Below are 21,776 nucleotides of genomic sequence, written 5' to 3'. Positions count from 1 at the left end.
AGGCATAGGTGGGTCTATAATTGAAAGACTATAATCCAAGTCGTTTCGACACCTTCCTATCTTTTTAATTCATTGCAATCTTGTGGTGTTTTTAATCGGTGAAATTATCGATATTATATCGAACTAAACCGAACATTGCAATTTTTCGGACCACGTCCAGCGTTATTGAGAGCGATCAACGAAATGCTGCATAATTTTTTATCGGATACAGGAGTTCACGAAACAAAACGAGTCGAATTCGATGCGTATTTCGGTTTGTTGCTGCTATTAAATGTTATCGGATGTGACGGGACCTTGATCTGGTTTAGTACGCCTCGCTCAATATTCATTTCAATCTGATTTTCGCTTCCTTAGTCTATTTCATCCTCTCATGCCGGCGATTTTAGAGCATTATAGTTTGAAAATATTTTGAAATCAGAAATTATCCGAAACTGCCTAATCCCGGAGATAACCGCAATTTCATTATTACGCAGTTTCGCCATTTTAAAAAATCGCAAATTAGCCGGCGACCGGCCGTGAACTGAATATCTGAATATGTGTGTGATTGGCCTTGAAACACGCCTCTAAGTATTGAATAAGATACAGATTTTTCTGAATGGTATGGTATAAGCTAGTAGTTTGAGAGATTCTTGCATAAATTTAATATACAATTGAATATATTATTCAATAACGTAGGTCATGGATTCTCAACCAACTTCAGCAAAGATCCAGTAACAAAACATTAAAATTTGCTTAGATCTGTCATAACTCTCATGAGATAATTTACAGTCATACAAACGTAATATGGTATAACTATCCAAATCCGGTAATGATGTAGGCCCTATTACCAAAATCAGTCAGCGAAATGCATTTATTGTTTCGTCACAGCTTGTGACTAAATTTGCGCCAGTTGAGTCGCCCTGGAATAGGCTAATGTCGCATACTGAACATAAAAAACTCAATATACTTCAAGGCGTGAATCGCGATGGACTGTAAATTATACAGTACAATAGCGCACAGTAGTACAGGCCAGCACATCACAGCACAGCACAGGACGGTACGGCACGTTACGGTACAGTAACGTACAGTACAATACAGAACCATGATGTACAGCTGTACAGTACAGTATATATACAGTGCAAAGTGTATATTGTGCGTATAGTATCATTCACAATGCTGCGATAAGGCGTCGTTTTTATCGAACTGTCGTATACCAAACTCACCGTAGTCTTTTTGTTGTCAGTTCCACAGACAGCTCCTAGTCTCGGAGCAGCCGCGTCCTTTCCGTCGTGAACTAAAATCGCATCTTTTTGGCAGAGCTTAGAATCTGTAACGTACGGAAATTGAGGTCTTGGAGCAGGGCGAACAATTAAACAATCCCTATAAAACAGACTTGGATAACTATAGACTTAATCTCATTTGTGAAATGTTTGTGTGCTTTCATTTTGATTCTAATCTACAGGAGATCTGTATCGAGCGAAACGATCCAATCTTGTTGTATAGACATTTGTTATTCTCGTATGCTCAGGATAATGAACTCTGATTTGATATGAACTGAAGTTGATTCAATTCTAATCTAATTTCTGGATTTCCTGAGAACGCTACAGGAATCTTGACTGTGTTAAACGATCCAAGCTCGGTGTACAGACATTTGCCATTCACGTGTTTATGGGAAACAACTCTGATTTGGTACGAAGTGAACTTGGTTTTTTCGTATTTCTTTTTAGGTCGAAATTTTGTTCAATTTCCAAGTTTTTGCGAATTCAGTCATTCTAACTTTAATCTAATCTGGAAAAACTGAAAACTTTCTAGTTAGCCAAATCTGCTACCGAATCTAATAATAAAATTATAGAGGCGACGAAACCGGACGCGTCTCATAAGTGTGTAATTGGCTCTAATAACTTGATCTGGAATCGATCAAAAATCACCGGAACACCACCGTTATAAATCGCAATAATACTCACCTTCAATGTCAAGGTTGGTAATCACCAGTGAAACGTACGAATTTTTCGGAACGGTGATTTTCCAGGTGCAATGGGCTTCTGTCGGGTAAGGTTTCGGGAAATTAGGACTGGTGAACGTACCGCTTCGGGCGCCCTGGAAATCTTGGCCGCAACGCTTGTAAGTCTTGTCGTCTGTGGGAAGAAGATAATAGATAGCTTGTCGACGTTACGATTTAAAGTTGCTCTGACTTATAAGAATTTAAGGCTTCCTTGTATAGAATGAGAGCAAAGGATTTTCAAACTACAATAGGCTGTAATTGACCGTAATAAAATAAATAGATATCATATTTTGGACGGCACCTCGATTTTCTTTAAAGGTCGCAATATCGCGTCTTTTACTGATCAAGAATTTTTTTAGTTGCGAGGTTATCTGGTTTAGAGCGTATTCAGGAAACGGATAAAGATCACGTCCAATCGAGCGACGCGAAAGTTTCACGACTTGATAAACATCCCATAAAAAGTCAAGGAAACGCCGCCGAAACTAGACACCAGAAAACGGTCAGCTATCATCGTTTTCCCGCGATGTAACTGAACTTTCGCGGCACCGCGCCAATTCGTATCTCCCTTTGAGCTTTGTAGAAATCCTTGCGTATCAAAAATCAATGCCAATAAAACGTGACGCTGTGAGATTTGCATACGGCTTCGCACGACTAATATACGAAGATGCAAGTAATAAAAAGCAGACGTGATGCCGGCGTTTCCCGGAAATCGAAAATCTTAAAGTCGCTCTTGGAACGGAGCCGCCAATGTCATCATTATTGGATGGAGTATGATGTTACATCAACAAGTCTCGCAGGTTCGATTAATGGACGGATAAGCGATCAAGCTTTTAATGGCTTGGGCGTGACATCACAAGTTCCAGCGCGTTTTGTAGTGCATCTCCAATTAAACACCGAAAAATTCCTATAGAATTTACTCTGAGGTTTAATGTGGCAACAGATGGATGTGCCCACAGGCGCATCATTGCTACATACAAAATATTAAACTATAAAAACTTGATTTTAACCAACAAGTATTTGAATTCTGGTATCACTCATCATAACAGTATGGATGATGTGGAATGTTTAAATATATATACAAACATTGTATGCAACTCCAAAGAATATAATGCCAGTTCTACATCAAATTAAAGATAATTTCGTATATTTCATTCATACCATCATGCCTATATCTTTTCACTTTGTGACAATGCTGTTGGTTGATCACAGCTTACAGATATGCCTAAGCTATGGTCACCGTAATATAAATTCTCGGAGTCAACCAATGACATTCACGAGTGCTTAATTACTCTAATTAGCTGGTACCAGCTGCTGGATGAATTCTACGGCTATTTAAAACTTGAAAGCGCCTCATGAAAGTGGCCTCTACGAAGGAGAAATGAATTGGATAGTAAATGGACAAAATAATCAAGCAAATGACGGGCTCCATCTGTAAAATGATACAACTTCAACTCTTACTGAGCGGTTTCTCCTGCAAAGGAACGTAAACAAGGGGTATACCTTCCGAGGTGCACTGTCGAGAAAATAAAGGTCAGTAAATTTATTTTAAAGAAAAATTCTTGTACTTCAAAGCGTACACAATATAACAGTGGTTCTCAACCTGGGGAGCGCGCCCCCCTTGGGGGGGGGGGGTGAAAGTATCTGAAGGGGGGCGGAGAAGCGGTCAACTGAAATTGTTTTCGCGCTCTGCGCGATTTACCTGCAGTTCACGCGTGTTTCTCTCTCTATATATATTTGAATTCTCTCATCAACAGTCATAACCTTCCGTGCCATCAAACAATCTGTTGGGGTTGATAGCATCCCGGCTGGATTTTGTGATATGACGATAAGGGGGGGGGGGGGGCGCGAAATTTTTCACTATCATAAAGGGTGGCGTGTCTAAAAAAGGTTGAGAATCACTGTACTATAAGGTATATATTGATTGTGTGTCTTGAGCCGGTAAAAATAATTTAAAAAATGATTACGAGCGATGAGGTATTTGAACTCGAGATATCGAGCTGTTTTGTTGGGAAATTTATAAAAAGCTTATTGGAGGTACAGAACTTCACATTGAACATTGCATACGATTATTGGATATACATTGTATATTCGGGTTTATTTCAATATGAATATATTATTGAATTGGAGATTAATAAGTGTATAGAAATCGTGTGTGGGCATGAAATTATTCAATGACGTGTAAATAATCGCTTAAAACTCACCGCAATTGTACAGATATTTGACTTCTTCGATGTCGTACGGGCTCATTCTTTCTCTTTGACCGATATCCGGCTCTGGCTTACGTTTCGGCGTTATCTGCGAGAAACAGTCAAACCGGTTTTATCAGATGCCGTGGCGAAGCTCTCACTGTTAATAATATACTCGGCTGTAAGTCATTTCTCTAGACTTTGGATTGTCGCAATGAAAAGTTGATGCTATCTTGTATTAGAAAACTGCTCTGTCCTACAAGTATTGTATACATTTATACATTAATACATTAGTTCAGTAACAGTTTATTATTAATTTCATCAATTCAATACATCACAAGATTGCGATACAATGAAAAGATAGGAAGTTGTCGAAACGGCTTGGAGTAGTCTTTAAATCAGACACCCACCTGGGCCTATAAGCGCACCATCCTTAATTCGTGACTTGGACCGACAGTATATAGGTTGTCACTAACGAAGTAATTCTACTTTTGCGGAGTTTTCGAAATCGCTACTTTTACTTTTACTTGAGTACAAACGATGACTACGAGGAAAACTTTCTGATGACCGACGAAAGTTCTTTCCTAACAAACACAGGATATATTTCTGACAAGTTGCGGAATCTCTTTCTGTCCAAATAATATCTTGTTCTGAAGCAATATCTCAGATCTCGCTGATATGGTCCAGGCTGTATATGTTTTTGTAAATATCGGTACTTGAAGAGCTTCTTGAATGTACAGAACAGAATACAGAATACAGAATATAGTATATTCATATTGAAATAAACCAGAATACGTACGGCTGACACTCGTCAGGTAAAATCGTCAGCAACTAGCAGAGAATTTGAAAGAATAATTTTGTGATACGATTATTGATATACAAAGTTCTTTTCAATTCTCTAGTAGTTACTGACAATTTTTGTTGTAACATCCGCACCTGAATAGCTGGTAGATACTGGAACTTGGAAAAGGCGTTTTTACTGTAATGCATCACGCTGTTGTAATCGTAGATGACCAGGTTTCTCGTGTTCTTGTGCACTTCAAAGTTCTGCCGCATTTCTGAATGTCAACGAAATGCCTGCGAGACTGCGTGAGCCAAATAATGTTACAGTTTGCTATTTACTGCTCTGAATGTTATGCTCCAGGATGGTGACGTATTTGTCTCGGTCGCTTCTGGAATGTTCATGTTGAAATCCGACTACGTGCATCAGTTCGTGAGCGGCTATTCCTTTGGCGAGACAGCCCGGCCTTCCCAGAGAAACGGTTTGAGCAGAGTAGCCTGTCTTGCCGACGTACGCCCAGCATCTGTAGAAAGGCGTATAGTTGATTGCTATGGAAATGTATCGGAGAATTGAATGTTAGTCGTGAAAAGGAGTCTCTGACATTGTGAGATGTCTGATCTGAATTTTTATCAAGACAGAATGTAACATCACCAATTAGTCGATAATTCTGTCGCTCATATTTGCATACGCGGGCGCGGTATCGACCCATTTGAGCTGCCAATGACACAACATACGTACCCAACGGTCTGGCTGGTCTGGTCAGCGAAACTATAGGCCTGCAATACTGACTTGTAAATCGCCACTTCGATTTGTACATTACTTAATCTATTTTTAGACCAAACTGCTTTTATACTTTAGATTTTGTATAGTAGAAAGTAGTTTGGTTATGTTCGCATCACCTTTACGAGTGAAATAGTGATGTCAGCTATAGGCGAAATAGCCCCAGTGTCACCTTTAAAAAAAGTTAATTTCGAAACTTGAGTGTATTTGAATTGTCATTATTCATTTTGCAATCTCAAAAGTAGCCACCACCGGTGAACTGCTAAAAATATGCGAGCCCACAACCAAATCTAGTTTTAAAAACTATATACTATATTTTCAGACTTTTTTACTTCCACTTGAAGTAGTCTTGACGTGTACTTGTACTCGAGTAAAACTTCAAACCTCTACTTCTACTTGAGAACCAACGGTGACCCCTTGACCACATCCGCCCAATGGTCGACGATTGGCGAGATAGCCATCTAAAACGGATGAGAGCCGGACCGTTGCCAATGGAAGCTAGTCACGTTTGTCCAACCCACAGCATAACAGATGATGTAATCGCTGGCAAGCGACAGTCACGTTTCTGCTAACTTACAATCGATCTTCCTATAGCTCGATGATGATGAATGTCTGGCCATAGGAAGTAGAAATAATTTGAAGTCACGAGCAGCCAATCGGCTAGTATCATCCGGATTCCGCATTAATGACAAATCAGGTGAATTCTATCAAGTTTGATAGTGGATTTTAACCGGGGTTCTCACGAACCAGGGGTCCACTGACATTGTCTCAGGGATTCGCTGGAGATCAATACACACACGACTTATACAGCAGAAGTCAGATTGATATGCAGTATATATTCGATTTCCCAAATTAGATCAGAATGAGAATTATATCTACACAGTTTTTTTCCTGATTGGATTAAAATTAGAATTTTAGCTACAGTTTTTTTTTCTAACGAGATTATAACTAGATTTTGAAAAATTAGATTAGAATCAGATCTTGGCTCATTTCGTGCTCTATAGTTCCCCCGTAGCATTTTCAGGAAAACCAGAAATTGGATTAAAGAAACATTTCACGAATTAGATTACCAACACTTTGCTCTAATTATAGTCTATTAGACCACTAGAATTACCTAGTTGTCCAAGTCTGTATAGTAGTAGTAACGTGCTAGATATTAATGTGATTAGGTGAAAATTCTGGGTTCCCCGAAAGCATGTAGATTAGAGCAAGGTTTCAACAAGTTATTAAATGTTAAAAAACATCTGTTTAACGCAGAGATTTGACTATCCTGCTCCTTCTTTATGCGATGGATTCAGGCATTGTTTGTGTATCATATTGTGAAAATCGCGCTCGAGGCAAGCACCCGGAGCGCTAAGAAATCTCTGACCGTCCAAATATTCGCGGCATTCGATAATCGGGCTGAATTTGACGCGTCTGCAAAACTAGTTAACGAAAAACACGAGCGACCGCTCAAATTCTTCGACACGCAAATTACTTCCGGAGACCGATCGGTCCGGACGGAATTTACGTGAAGACAAATAAATAGCGACAGGGGGGAGATACTGTAGTGGTTACGATAAGCGCCCAGCACGCAGGCGAACCGCGTTCGATTCCCGTCGGAGGTTTATCTGGGCTCCTCTTCCCCTGCCGTTGCCGTTCTTACGGCGACAAAAAAGTCCAGAAAAAAGACCCGACGAAAGAAAGCACTCACAATGAATGGAAAAGAACTAGTAGAAAGGGCCGCGGCTTCAAAGAGATCAACATCGAAAAAGTACTGTGACATCGGGCACTCTAGGCCGAGGTGGATGTTAAAGTAAAGGATCGCTACTGATGCGTGTCGTTCTACATCCTCCTATCTGTTCATGACATCGCATTGTGTCTTATCGCATTGTACATTGTGTGTGACTTGTTCAGATCAAAAATATAACCCAACCATGTTATGTGATGTTGTGTTATGTTAGGCCGCCTAAGCTGCGAGTCAAAGCCCCGCAGAGACCGGTGGTTATGTTGTCCCTTCTAGGCCGAAAGTTAGAAACTCATGGAGTTACATTCTAATAATACTTCGTCCACTTTTATTTTTATTTCTTACTTTTACTTTGCTTCGTTGACATTACTTTGTAAGTGGCCGTTAAATACAATGTAAAATCTACCAAGATCCTAATTTTAAAAATTGTGAGATCTGAATCATGTCCGCATTTCACCCCCCCCCCCCCAACAGACATGATATTCGTTTCATAAATGGGGACAGAGGTAGCGGAGTACTTTTACTTCTTAGAAGTATTTTTGCCTACTTGCGATTCTTACTCAAGCCACTTGAGTAAAGTGGTTATCGTTATGGGCTTAGAATATTTTCTCCCGCACTTCAGATTTCATTTTTAGGAAAAAATAGCCCTGGAATACTGCATATTCTCACTGGGGTACAGAGGTGGTCAGTAACGGAGAACTTCTACTTTTTCGGAGCACTCAAGTACTTACTCAAGTGCTTATGACCTTTGACTACCTACAGGAAGGTGTAGAAACGACTTGGAGTAGTCTTTGAAAGAAGTGGTATGCACAGTCAATGAAAAGTGGAAGAAAATAATAAAACGGATAAGCTATAGCTCTAAATATTCCTGTTGAGAAGCGAAAATCACACTTACCCTTTTGCGTCGGTGATATAAATGTAGGATATCTCCGATTTGCGAGGCACGAATCTGATGCAAGTGTGTTCGTGGTACAGAGACATCGCGCTCTTTATGATCGCTCGTTCAGTGTCGTCTGTAACAGATAATAAGGCTGTTTGCCAGTAACCGCATTTTGATACCGACCTAAAACTCACTGTAATATTTGTTTATCTTGTAGGGGATCGCAACCATTCCAGCGAGGCTGCCAAATCTGGTTTTTGGCCATGTGTCGCCAGCAGCGTTGCGGAACTGCAATGAAAAATGACTTTGTAAATTCGGTGATTACCAAACGCGATCTATAATCGTGTGCGTCACGGCTCATTGACGCTATTGTCTGAGCCTTCTGCGTGCATTGTGACGTAAACGTTATGATTGTTTCAAGCTTTAGCTGCTAATTATCATGTATCGCTCAACCTCATGTCTCAATAAATTTTACATGGAATATTAGAATCAATGGAGCCTTACATCGAGTCAAATGTAAGGACAGCACGCGAAGCAAGCTTGCCCTACATAATCAATAATAATAATAATCAATCATCGTCAGAATATATTTTACCCGATCAAGACACAGACAATGTATAATGCGATACACAAGACACAATGCGACCCAAGTGGTTACATTCTTAGATTGTTACTTCAACTTCTACTTAACGGATTTTAACGCAAAACTAACATTTCATTTTAAAAACGAAGGTGTAGTTTTTGAGAAGTGTTCATCACATTTGTGAGTGAAACTGTCATAAGAACCGTGTGAAATATCCCCTACTGGCCCTGCATCACGATAATTTGATAATGAATATGTTCTCAGTAATTGCACCTATATTTGCAGTGTCATTAGTCATTTGGCGTTAGAAGCGAAGTTGCATCTCGCAATTTCAAAATTTGCCACCTCCGATAACTGCTAAAATCGTACGGCCCCTCGACTATATATATAATATTTAAAACGAGTACTTTCAGGACCTTTCATTTTCCCTTTCTACTTTCCCTCGAAGTAATTCTGTCTTGTTTTTGAAATTACAACTGCTATACTTGTAATTGAGTAAAAATCCGTTACGTTACGTTTAGTTCTACTCGAGTAGGAACGCTAACTACATTGATCACACCTCTGGTTCCAAAAAAAGTCAATAACGTTGTCACACACATACCGTATTGAACCGCATGTCTCCTTCGACGATACCACTCATTCTGATGCCTGAAATTGCAAACAGCAAAGTTCAGGGAAGGCGCGGACGGATCATTCCTTATAGAGAATAAGTTAGCGCTTGTCTGCGTTTTCGTGGGTAAAATTGAGAACCAAATCACTCATTATATCACAGTCGACGCCGGATAAACAAATCCGACGCATAATTCAACATAAAAGCCAGTTATGTTTATAAAACGCCACTTCGACACACTTTCACGCACAGCAGCACTCTGTAAATCACTAATCCGATAGCGGCATTCGTAATATCACCTTTGTTTTCCGACAATATCTGAGAAAATGTGTCTGTTGTTCGTAATTGCTTGTGCTTCGACAACTCTTCAGGGTTGTTTGGGTCGATAGGTCGGCTTTCAAACTCTTGCTGTTCGACTTCCTCAACATGACGGATTTCGACAGTTCTGAAAGAAATTTTGGGTTCGTTATTTATTCTTGGCCTTTCTTGTTGTGGTAATTCGGATATAGACACTCCTCACTCAACTTTTAGTATTAATGGTGTTACCATTACACCGCATCTATATATTCTTTACCAAGATTCATGAGCTGCTGACTTCTAGCATGAGCCATTTGTAATTCACGCATAAACGTATCATTGGTCTGTCATGCCTGAACAATTTTCCCGCGCTCCGTGGGCAAATTTCACTCTCTTAAGCGTCATATCTTTCTGGACTATTCTACGGCTGTAGTATCTCTGTCAGGCTTCAATTATGTCTATCCTAATGCTTTGGTTGTCAGTAAATATTTGTTGGATTAGTTTTATTATACTATCCAGTGTCGTAATTGTAAAGGCCTTCGTCTGGATACGAATGAGGACTTCTACAGTGTGTTGGGTCTGCCGTATATATGACTTCAATATCGCTTTTGTGTTAGGCTACTGCCACCGAACAATAAAATGGATCTCTGTAGAAACCTCTGGTGATGAGTTTCGCACGTTGACCGAAGTATTATCACTGATATACTCTGCACCATTTTCGTTCTGGGATTTTGTAAATGACCGCGAACGCGGATCTAGGGTCAAGTAGGAGCCTGGATAAGTCTCGAACTCATAAATAGGATGTTATCTAGTCTTTCAGTGATAGCCCACGTCATCGAAAAATGGGGCATTTGAAGCAAAATCATAAACCCGCAATCTCGGATCAATCCAGGTTCCATTTTAAAGAAGACACAAATGAATCAGGAAGTGGAAGTTTTGATTGCTGGCTTATGTTACTAATCGTGGGCTGAATTCCTAGTTTTCGTAGGATCGACCGGTCTTCAATTAGCCGTAATGATACGATGTCTTTAAAAATGGAAAATCGATTATCGCCCAGCCCTGAATTTGGAAAAGTATGAGCGAGGCCGCCTTGATTTCATTTGAGGTTCTGATGGAATTAATAAGGGCCGACACCGCGGGGCAAATTGTTCTGTAATGACAGACTCTTTCAAGAATGACGCATATCGTCATCGATTACAATCTATAGTGATTTTTGTGCTATTCTAATGATTCGTCGTGTCGTTCAAAGATCTACTAATTGGAGCTTTAATCCGCTGGCTATTTCTTACAATATTTATGTTCGCTATTTAGAAAAATGTCGTTCTACGTCAGGGCAAGTAATGAGACGTGTTATGATTGTGATGGCTAGTAGTTAACTCACAATAGGTGATATCCGACTCGTATTGTGTACGACATTGTAACGAGTTCAAATGTAATAATAGAAGACAAAACATACAGCAGACAAAAGACTTGCACAAGAGATTCCATAAGAATTGCGAAATTAAGTATTTTATGAACAAATGTAAATATTTTGCATATTCACTGTAAACTAAATCGTGTTGTCGGTGATTTCCACCATTTTTTAAGTGGAAACGTCATTTTCTGATACAAATTATGCTTTCAAACCCATTCCAATTGATGAAAACGAATAAAATACAATGATCGTTATGAAGAATGGAGATACCATTGGTGGAGATGCCCCTGTTTTTGTGCAACACCCCAAGAAGGCGCAAAAAGGGGTGCTTGAAAATAGCACCCGCTATATATCCATACGTGATCCTTTTCACTTATTGAAATGAACGATATAGTATGGGGCGAATGCAGTATCTTTAACCCATGTATTTACAAGATTTGCAATCACACACAAAAGGTGGTGTACGAAAACATTACCTCTCAGAATTTAGAAATCCCGTTTTTCGGGTGTCGATATCATATTTCACCCCATTTGTTTGCGACTAAAACTAAACAGTAATTCCTTACTGGTGTGTTCAAATTTCATTTTGGCGAGGTTGGAGCCAATCATAATTATTATCAATCGACGTTTTTCTTTGTATCTCTAGCTTAGTTCTTTGATTACGTTGCGTAGAAGACAGTACTGATTGATTCGTGGCGTAAAGCATTGTTATAAACCCTATCGGTCCCTACGTTTCTTCGTACTCTATTTATGCTTCATCTCATTTGTCAAACATCATTTGGATTAAAATGTTGTGTTTGATTAATACTGCTGTATAATATGTTTTCGTGTACCCTTTTATGGCTGTGAATACACACTCCAAGAATGTGTCGTGAAAATCTAAAAAGCACCTATTTTCGAACCATGTATTTGAAGCGTTGTGACCGTTTACGTGGGGTTGGTCGAGAATCCGTTAGAAGGAATACAATGTGATCCAAACCTTATCATTTTCTCCCCGTCTTCTCCGTTCTCGACTTCTGACTCTTCCTCGGTTTCCTCTTCGGTTTCCTCGAACATTTGCCGGAAATGGTTGATCGCGTCGTTCGAGCCGTGCCCGTTCTCGGGTTTTAGGACGGTCGCCTCTAGGCTGTCGTCGTGAGTCATTTTCTGGTCGCCGTGGCATTCCCCATCCGGGCACTCTTCCTCGCCTGAAAATAACATACTTTCACGAAACCGTACACTATTCTTTACTTATAAGCGTAGGTATAAATCGAGTATTATGCTTCGAATCGATTCTAGTATCACTCATTAAGACGCAATATGCACCTTTTATGGTACCACAAGAAACATAATGCTAGGTTCTACATCACACCAAAGATAATTTAATATTTTTTTCGATCATGCCTGTTTCGTTTCACTTTGTGAGAATGCTGTGGGTTGATCGCGTCCTCACAGATATGTCATTTTATTAACGTGCGTAGCTTTGCACTTCACGTTTCGTATGCTGCGATACTACCAATCTAGGGTTTCAAGGCTTCCCCTGTGTAAAATACTATCGGTACTATAATCCACGTTTTTAAATTAACAATTAGTGGCAAGTTTTGTATTACCAATCTGCCCACGGAATCTTCGCGTAAATCCTTCCGTTATTGAATTTGTTTTATCGGGTAACCGCCATTTTTGACCCGACTGTTTACATTATAGCCTCATGTTCGGTCGTTTTTTTTATAAGACCTCCATTCGTGGTATTGTGCGTTTGATCGACGTGGAGCAAAAGGCCGTCATCCGACAAGCAACAACTCTTTTTCTTAAATAAACAACTACAAACATTGACAATGTGGCAAAAATACAACAATCACCAAGATGACCCCATTGTCACGATTGACGCAGGCCTAGATGTGCGACCAACAATCCCCTGCTCAAATAGATTTGGCGTTTTAATATCGGGCTCGGCAAAATCGAGTATACCGCAGTGATTAGATCCCGAGTCGAGTCTATAGTATTCACATACAACTCAAATTTGACAACGTAGCAACTCGGGAGCGACAGAGTCTACCTACATTTTTACATAAAACAAAAGTATACAGAACAAGCAGACTTCATCAATGATACAAAAGAATACGCATGTACCGTATTCAGTAACGGATAGGAATGATTTATACTCTGTACCACCTTGGAGGTCAAAATCTGACCACACCCGCACCACCTAGTGATTTCGAAAGTTCAAATACAGCTTATACGCGACCATAAAAAACAACGCCTTCTACGCGTCACGTTGAGGATAATATAGTGTTTTTTGGACATTCACAATTTTCATTATACGCTTTGATACCATGCTGTAGCTCGATCACTACTTCACGGAAATGTCGTTTCCACTAACGTGCGTAGCTTTATACTATACATGTTTCGTATACTGTGATACGACAAATCGATATTTACAGCCTTCTGCATTGGAAAATAGTATCGAACTATAAATCCGTTGTGAATTTAACTCTTAGTGGAGCGCATAATCTCAGTACTTGAAAAAATCATCTCTCATTACTCGATTCGAATCATTACAATTTATACGCGATTCGTATTCAAGTTCTAGAATCATTGTGCTCAGCCCACTATATACATACATGTATCAGCTCCATGCGGTCACGCCCCGGCGGAATTCAAAGACTTCTTTTTGTAATCGAAAGCGCATAATTACAACACAACACACCGGCGATTTACCATATGTTCGGCACGAACTACAAGAGATTGCATATCGCACTATCAACTATGTGCTTGATCAAAAATGTGGTAAGTAGTTCGTCGTTGATCACATTCACAATTGAGGAATTGACCAGCAGTTGTCCACATTCAAAGTCAAAATACCAACAGGTTCTACTGAACGAATACTCCTAACCAACGCTCGAGATTACCAGACTCTGCGGTCGGACATATCGACCTCGCCTGCCGACACATGCTACTTCATTGTTATCGCTTCCCCGTATAATGTTATCTTCATGTATTTTTCATTCAGTGCGCATGCAATTACGCCTTCAGTTATAATTACATCTTTAGGCCAAGGCGCGTGTTTGATTGAAAGAATTTACCAAGCCGTTTCGACACCTCATCTTTTCACTGTATCGCAATCTTGTGGTGTTTTGAGCTGATAAAAATTGGAATAAACGGTGACGTTTCTTGCCAAGACTTGCAAGGCATCATGACGGATTCATTGTCAGAAATATATTGTTACACTTTAACGCGCATTAATTCGAAGCGATATCATTTTAATCCACGACTATTTCAAATTAAACATGTCCTTTTACGTCACGGTCGTAAACACCATTGTGAATTTAAGTGTTACCGCGCCAATAAGCCTCGGATCAGATTTAACAGTAATGATACATAATTTGGATGTTTTCAGCGTGAAAATTTGTGACAATCATTACCTCGGGAAATTCGCTGCGAAAGTGATTAAACGTTAATGTCAACATTTGGATCCCCGCATAGGTAAACAAACACTTGTCGAATTCGAAATACAAGCGGTTTCTACTGAATTAATATTAAATTAGCCCTCAAGATTACCGAATATAATACATCGACCTCGCCTACTGACACACGCCACATTCATTTTCATCGCTTGTCCTTTTGTGATGTATTTTATAACTTTTCATCCGGTGTACATGCCTTATATTTATATGCTCTAAGATGGGTGTCTGATTAAAAGACTATTCCAAATCGTTTCGACACCTTCCTATCTTTCCGTTGTACCGCGATCTTATTGTAATTTGACTGACTGAATGAAGATGTCTGCGTTTGGCGCAATCTTACAGAACCAAATTACAAAGATGCTCCTCTATACATAATTTGAAACTAACGAAGTAATCTTTCTGAAAATTGGTAACACGGGTGCTTCAGTAAATATCCGAACGTTGGGTAAAATTTGGCTGAAATGGCCGACATTTTTTTTACTTTTACCGTGTTTCCGTGATTTTTTTAACCAATTTTGGCAAAAATTATATATAGATTCTAATTAACCCAAAGTACGGGTGGAAAAGCTTTTTGCTATCCCAACAATGGTTAATTTTGTTTTCGAAAAATTGCGATTTTTTAAATTATAGTTGGACCTTAAGGGAAGAACCCATTACCCATACAAAAATAATCCTTTTAACGTTGGGAATATGCTTCAATACAACTTGTCAAGTTTTCTCGTGTCGGAAGGGACATACAGCCAGCAGTGTGTACTTTATATATGGCGACAACGAATAAATTCCTAAAATACTGGCGTAAAGACAATGTTTACATAAATGCAGCAAACAGTGTTTCAAAACTTGACCGACAATTGACTGTGCTCCGTCCTTGGTCGTCTTAACGCAGCCGTAGCGTCTAGAATCTAGGAGATTTCCAAGTCCGCATCGAAAAGTTGACTCATACGCCGCAAAGGTGGAATCTTGGCGCTAATTTTGTAAGCACAGACAATGCTTCATTGTCGTCCTTTTGATCGTTTCTGAGATCGTATTTTGCGCGGTTTTTAAGACAACGTCGACTCTTTCACTTGGGTTGGTGACAAAATGTATGTTTACGTATCATTGAAAGTGATTTTTCCTGAGATAAAGTTTTCTGGAATATTATTTACATTGTGTGTCGCTAATTACTCATAAGCGATAAAGTGCGAACGCGGCATTCATTCCGTGACAATAGCAATGACATCATTGCAGACTTATTTACGCATATTAGAGCATAATATATTTATATTCTCGGAATTTGTAGCTAAATTTTGCCAATTCGGTGAATTTTTTATTTGGTTGCAAGTTTTTAATGTAATATTTTAATGTTTGGACGCGTGATTTATGGTTGTAATACATGCCAAAGGATATCAGTATTCGATTTTCGCTGCAACATCATTCTACAATAATTCTAGGCATAGAATACCAAAAACTCCAGCTTTGTAACAAAGTCGTCGAGCAGATCATTATATGAATTGTACGTTACGCTTAACAATAAATGCGATAGTGCGATGATAAAAAAATCTGTCCTGTTGAGGGGCACGATCTTTAGATTTTTGTAAAGATTTTCAAGTCGCATTTTTGTCAGCCTCAAACTTTTCAACCTCATTCGCCCCGACAATGACGCCAATGACGACGTCACTATTACATCATAGTTCAATGCTTACTCACCTCCAAATTTAGAGGGAATTTGTTTATCAAATCCGCAAAATCTATTACAATATATGCGAAAAAAACGTTGAGTAATCAGATGAGTTACGAAATAAAATTACGAGGTTGAAGGTTCAAAGCGAGTAGTCATTGACCGGTATAGTTTGCTGTGAAAATAGCAACAAACAAGTCTCGACTTGAAGGGAAAATATCAACAGTTGGTTCACGACCCGCAAAATGTCAAGGGCGTCTTTACGTCAGCCTTTGCCGCTACTGTGACGCGCGCGATGCAAATTTGTGGTGTGATTTCGCGGGAAAATTAAGAACAAATAGTCTGATTTTGAGTGAATGTTACTGTTGAGTTTATTGTTAATAATTTTATCCTCTCAAAAACATCGCAAGATTGCGATAGAATGAAAAGATAGGAAGGTGTCTGACCCTGACATTCAGTAGAACCAACTTTCAATTCGACTTGTTCATTGGAATTGATTCAGTTTTACGTGGCTTTAGATAAACCATCAACTATGTAGTTTCGGTTTGTTTGAAATTGAACATTTCCTGATAAGTTGCAGACTCCGTCACTCTTACCACAAGGTTATTGCGTAAAACGCGCCCAACGTCACTACAGATCTCTATCGTCATTTGTGCATTTGGAATATTTGGAGTTGTGAGAAATGCAACCAAATCGTGGAATAATGATGTTGATTATCGGTGAGCAAAACGTGTTGTTCGATTCGCCGATTCGAGTGAGGTTATGAGATGATCATTCGAGGTATCGGCTTACAATTTAAGAAACTAAGGCTTACAAGCAGAATTTAAGAATGCTGACCAAAAAATAGGTCGACTCTTTGAATTTTCGAGATGAGATTTCGTTATAATATCTGCGCGTAATGAATCCGATGCTGCTATGGCACGCTATTGACAATACATTAGACACGAAACCAAAGAAATCGAAGTTTTGCGGGGACAGCAAAAGCTCACAGCTCATATCATTCGCAAAATTCAATATACCGCTGTGAAATCGAAGTACAGCCGATACGAAAACCTGAAAAAAACTTGATATTCTATCAATTTGAAAAAATGGACCTCAATGCATATAAAAAGCTACTTTGATGCTTTTTTTACTATATCTTAATCTATTTATTTATTTTAATAATAAATATTTACTGTACTAATTTTTAAGACGAAATATTTTAGACTCAGCCGATCATGGAGATTTCAAGAGTCATCGATGTCACTTTCTGTTCCGAAAATGGGCCCTATTTATACTTTTGACGAAGTCTACGATATTATTTAGACTCTCGCCACGTATTAAACTGAAAACTGATAGGCCGGAACAAGCCACGACCCGGGCTCGGATGCGGAAGAAGTGATAAACTTACAAATAACGTCGAAGCATAACAAATTTGAATGAAAGTGATCATTTTAAAGCCTGCCAGATAATTTAAAATTTAACGCGCAGTATTCAACAGGAAATCGCGGGCACGGGTTAATACAAGTATAGAATGAATAAACAAAGATGGAATGAAAAACGAATTCTTACCTTCAGCGAGGATTCTTGAAGTCGATAGTATTGCCACGATGCATATTGAATATAGTATCCGCATATCGGGCATAGTATTTCGTATATTCCAATTTTTCTTATGTTTTCCCAGTAAAAATGCGCATCCGTTAAGTACAAGTCTAGACTATGTGATTGGGCTCTTGCCGGAATGGGATATTTTATAAAATAGTGACTACCGTATGCAAGAGAAAATGTTAGACTTTTTCTCCGAGATCTCTCGGTTTTGGTGCATTTTTTCCGTCTTCGAAGATCAATACGCTGGTGATAATTAGTGGGTTGCTTTTTTTTTCTAATATGTAACGCGGAACGGTATTCTTTGGTAATTACGAAACCGATTCGCTGATAAAATTCACAGCAATAATAACATGTTGCGTGTCTGATACAGATACCACATAACGCAGCCAACAGTAAGTTAATAAGCTAACGAAATTTCTAATGACACGAATTGATTACGTGCGTCGAAATGATTATGTAGGATAATTTTACAGTAGAACATATAGACAAAGTTATTTTATCATCATCATCATTGGTTTATTAGCAATTTTATCAGTTCAATACACCACAAAAAATGCGATACAATGAATAGACAGGAAGATGTCGAAGCGACTTGGATTTGTCAATGGAATCGGACACCCACCTTGGCCTAGGCGTAGTAAAGAGGAGGCATGCACACTGAATGAAAGTAAAGAATACAGTATAGAAAAAGAAAGCGACAAGAAATAGGGCGGCATGTCATTGGAAGCGAGATCGATAGGTCAGTCGTGGTCCGGTAATCTTGAGGATGGACTGTATTTATTTAGTAGTAATTGCTTGTATTTCGACTTGAATGTGGACATGCTCGTCGACTGTCGGATGGCCGGCGGGATACTGTTCCACACATCAGGTCCGGCATATTTGATGGAGCGATGATCTTTTCGGTCGATCATATGATATTTGGACGACGTGGACGCGCGTGTGTTGTACTTGTGCGCTTTTGATTCAGAGGTAAAGAAGTCATTGAAATATTCGGGGCAACGACCGCAGTGAAACTGATACATAAACTTGGCGATTTCTAGTTTCCGCATATCTTCTATGTTTAGGACGCCGAATCTCTTCAGCAGCGACTTATTGGATGGGCAGCCAGGCCCCTTTGGGGCCCTAGCTATGATTCGGAGCACTTTATGCTGTAGTTTCTGCAGTGGCTTGAGTGCAGTTTTACTGGCAGCCCCCCAACAGAGGATGCCATAATGTAACTTCGATTGGATTAAGGATTTAAAGAGTATCAGGAGAACCCATGCTGGCATGAAGCGCCCAAGGCTGTAGAACAGGCCGCACTTCGGTGATAATTTAGTTTCTAGGGATTGAATATGACTCTTCCAGGACATGTTCGAGTCCAGTAAAACTCCGAGATATTTGGCATTATCTGTGTTGGAAACGGGCTGACCAGCGATATTAACGGTTAGGTTATTTTTTGAATTGACTGTCAGCAATTGCGATTTCGAGGCGTTTATGCAAAGGTTGTTCTGGGCCGTCCACTCATGGACTTTGGGCATTTGGTCACCAGTCAGGGCATCCAGCTCTGCCGTCGAAGATGCGGAAGAGAGGAGGTGAGTATCATCAGCGAACAGTGTGGTGTTCAATGAACATGCAATTACTGAAGAGTAAATTTTTAGTTGGTTAAGCCGTCAAAGATTATTATTATTTAATAAAATCATGCTATACAGTGCTGATAACAACGAAGGTCTTTTGCACCACAATTAATTTCATCAACAACGCAATTGGTCAATTCTGTAACGGAATTCACAATATTAATGTAATACATGATAAGTCGTAGAGAGAAACGCAGACTTTATATTATGATATTCTGGACTGATACACGTCTGATTTCGACAAAGAAACCAATATAACAATAAATTTAATGTTTGCTATATTTTATTAAGTGACGTAATTTTTGATAACAGAATTTCGCGTTTAATATCAAACCTAACGCTAACATTTTAAGATTTCTGCAATAGTGACGGCCGTGAACCTATTCTCAGATTACGTTATCTCGAAAATGAATTTCCCGCTAGCTATGCCTTTTGAAGATAGCGCTCTGGTATAGACGTTATGAAATCTAAATTGGATCAAATGCACGCCACATCACTGTTAAAGACGATTCGTGGTGTTTTATCAGATTTGCGCAGTTTAAAGCCACGTGCGTGCGATATCAGACAACTACATCTGTAAGCTTGGTCTATAAAATACCTCAATTCTAAAGCTTGTACTGTACAGTGCACGTGTACACATAGCCTGAATTCTATTCTGTGGTCCCTACAGTTTCTGTTTCTGGAATGCGATATCAACACACACCTTTCATATAGGCTAGATACAAGCTATCACGCTAAGCCAAATAAAAGGTAACATTTAAAAGTTAAAGCAACATCTGAATCACGATTGGCGGCTAACCAAAGGCCATTTGGTCGATAATTATGACTCATGCTGTATGTTGGCGTTCTGCTGGCTCTACCTGCCATCATCTATTGATTACAATACAACCTTTTCCCGGCAACAGCACGTCGAGAAATGCGATTGGTCAAATGTCGGATTCTTGCTGTTCTGATTTGTTTTATAATCGACCTACAGTCGAGACGCGATACACGATTCTTGTCTGAGATTTCATGCCGTCAAAACAAGAGGCTAAAACTCAAATCGAGGTCGCTAAATACCGACCCCATTTAATACAGTTCTGTTCTACAGAGGCTAGTCCTTCATTACAGAGAAGAACTTGTACGCAACATTCTATTGTGAGCGTCAGACATCGCTATACATTTATGTGAACAACTCCTCCAGGACACATAACACAATAACAAGAATATCTTCCGTAAACTAACACCCAACTTTTAAGTCATCATCTTTTGAAGAGATGGAATGGCCGGAAGATAAAATATTTTCTCTCGCCTTTGCGTAGCTTCGTAACAAGGCTTTACGGACGGGCTAGATTCGCGAGCAGCAGCTCGGGGCTATCGTGTCGTATCTATGATGCACGAGTTGGTATTTCGGTAACGGAACGTGATATATTTGCGGCGTAGAATTTCAGTGTCAGCGATTTCACGCAGTAGTCCTTGAATATTGTATGCATATTGAAATAAACCCGAATATTTTCGACTCACACACCAAGTACTGTTGATATACAATGTTCTTTCCAATTCTCTACTATAGTTCCTGACGATCACATCTGTCGAGAGTTAGCCGAAAATATTCGGGTTTATTTCAATATGAATATCTTATTCAATTGTATGTTGAACTTCTCTGTACCTCCAAGAAGATCTTCAAACAATAGTCCTTATACGCCAGTTGCAATGGAATTAATAAACCGACTGTCAGACCATATTGGCGGTAACAAAATAGTAATCCAGCACTTTACGATCGGCGCTCACCATAATCAAAACATCCATTCCGTAATAATGATCTACGCGCTCTAACCTCTGAACCGACTATGATTTCGAGGGTTCCAACCATTTCATGTCGTCTACGTCGACTATATTAGGTGAAAATCGTCCGTGGCCTCATACCGCATTTTTTCGAAAGTATTTACACAATTATGGCATAATTATACAAGGTCTGAAAAAAACATTTTAAAGGCATTTTCTGTAACGCGATTTGTTCAAAATGCAACCATAGTATAGCCTACTTACCTTTTACAGTTTTTTGGGAAAAGCCACCACTTGAGTTATTTGAGTCTCGCAAATGCAAAAGTAGTCACTTCCGACCCATTTGAAACTACTTACACGCTTACTTTTCTGAGATTCATTTTCTATTTCCACTTGGAGTAGTTTTGAAAAGTCTTTTGCAACACAGTCTAATTAATTTTATCAACAACACAAGCTAATTGATTAACGATAAGG

The 21,776-nt window shown here is 39.3% G+C and overlaps 1 protein-coding gene and 2 long non-coding RNA genes across 3 annotated transcripts in view; 2 read left to right on the top strand and 1 right to left on the bottom strand.

The window, feature by feature from the left end:
- Nucleotides 1-18,099, bottom strand: part of LOC145453342 (MAM and LDL-receptor class A domain-containing protein 1-like) — a 37,342-nt gene extending 19,243 nt beyond the window's left edge. The window contains exons 1-11 of the mRNA XM_080331310.1: nucleotides 17,890-18,099; nucleotides 12,218-12,425; nucleotides 9,827-9,972; nucleotides 9,519-9,565; nucleotides 8,529-8,622; nucleotides 8,350-8,467; nucleotides 5,290-5,471; nucleotides 5,104-5,225; nucleotides 4,183-4,276; nucleotides 1,944-2,114; nucleotides 1,203-1,306 (exon numbers count right to left, since the gene is read on the bottom strand). Coding sequence (XP_080187436.1) covers nucleotides 1,203-1,306; nucleotides 1,944-2,114; nucleotides 4,183-4,276; nucleotides 5,104-5,225; nucleotides 5,290-5,471; nucleotides 8,350-8,467; nucleotides 8,529-8,622; nucleotides 9,519-9,565; nucleotides 9,827-9,972; nucleotides 12,218-12,425; nucleotides 17,890-17,962 — 1,359 coding nt within the window. The 5' untranslated portion in view covers nucleotides 17,963-18,099. The remainder of the gene's footprint in view (nucleotides 1-1,202; nucleotides 1,307-1,943; nucleotides 2,115-4,182; nucleotides 4,277-5,103; nucleotides 5,226-5,289; nucleotides 5,472-8,349; nucleotides 8,468-8,528; nucleotides 8,623-9,518; nucleotides 9,566-9,826; nucleotides 9,973-12,217; nucleotides 12,426-17,889) is intronic.
- LOC145453343 (uncharacterized) lies at nucleotides 6,715-7,620 on the top strand. Its single transcript, XR_013919737.1, has 2 exons — nucleotides 6,715-7,385; nucleotides 7,449-7,620. It is a non-coding gene; the product is annotated as an uncharacterized LOC145453343 (long non-coding RNA).
- On the top strand, nucleotides 12,493-21,776 carry LOC145453344 (uncharacterized). The gene is made up of 2 exons (XR_013919738.1): nucleotides 12,493-14,004; nucleotides 14,086-21,776. It is a non-coding gene; the product is annotated as an uncharacterized LOC145453344 (long non-coding RNA).

This window comes from Botryllus schlosseri, chromosome 13, assembly GCF_051294905.1.
Source record: "Botryllus schlosseri isolate E-star chromosome 13, Bs_hap1, whole genome shotgun sequence".
NCBI lineage: Eukaryota > Metazoa > Chordata > Ascidiacea > Stolidobranchia > Styelidae > Botryllus > Botryllus schlosseri.
This window is presented reverse-complemented; position numbering and strand designations above follow the sequence as displayed.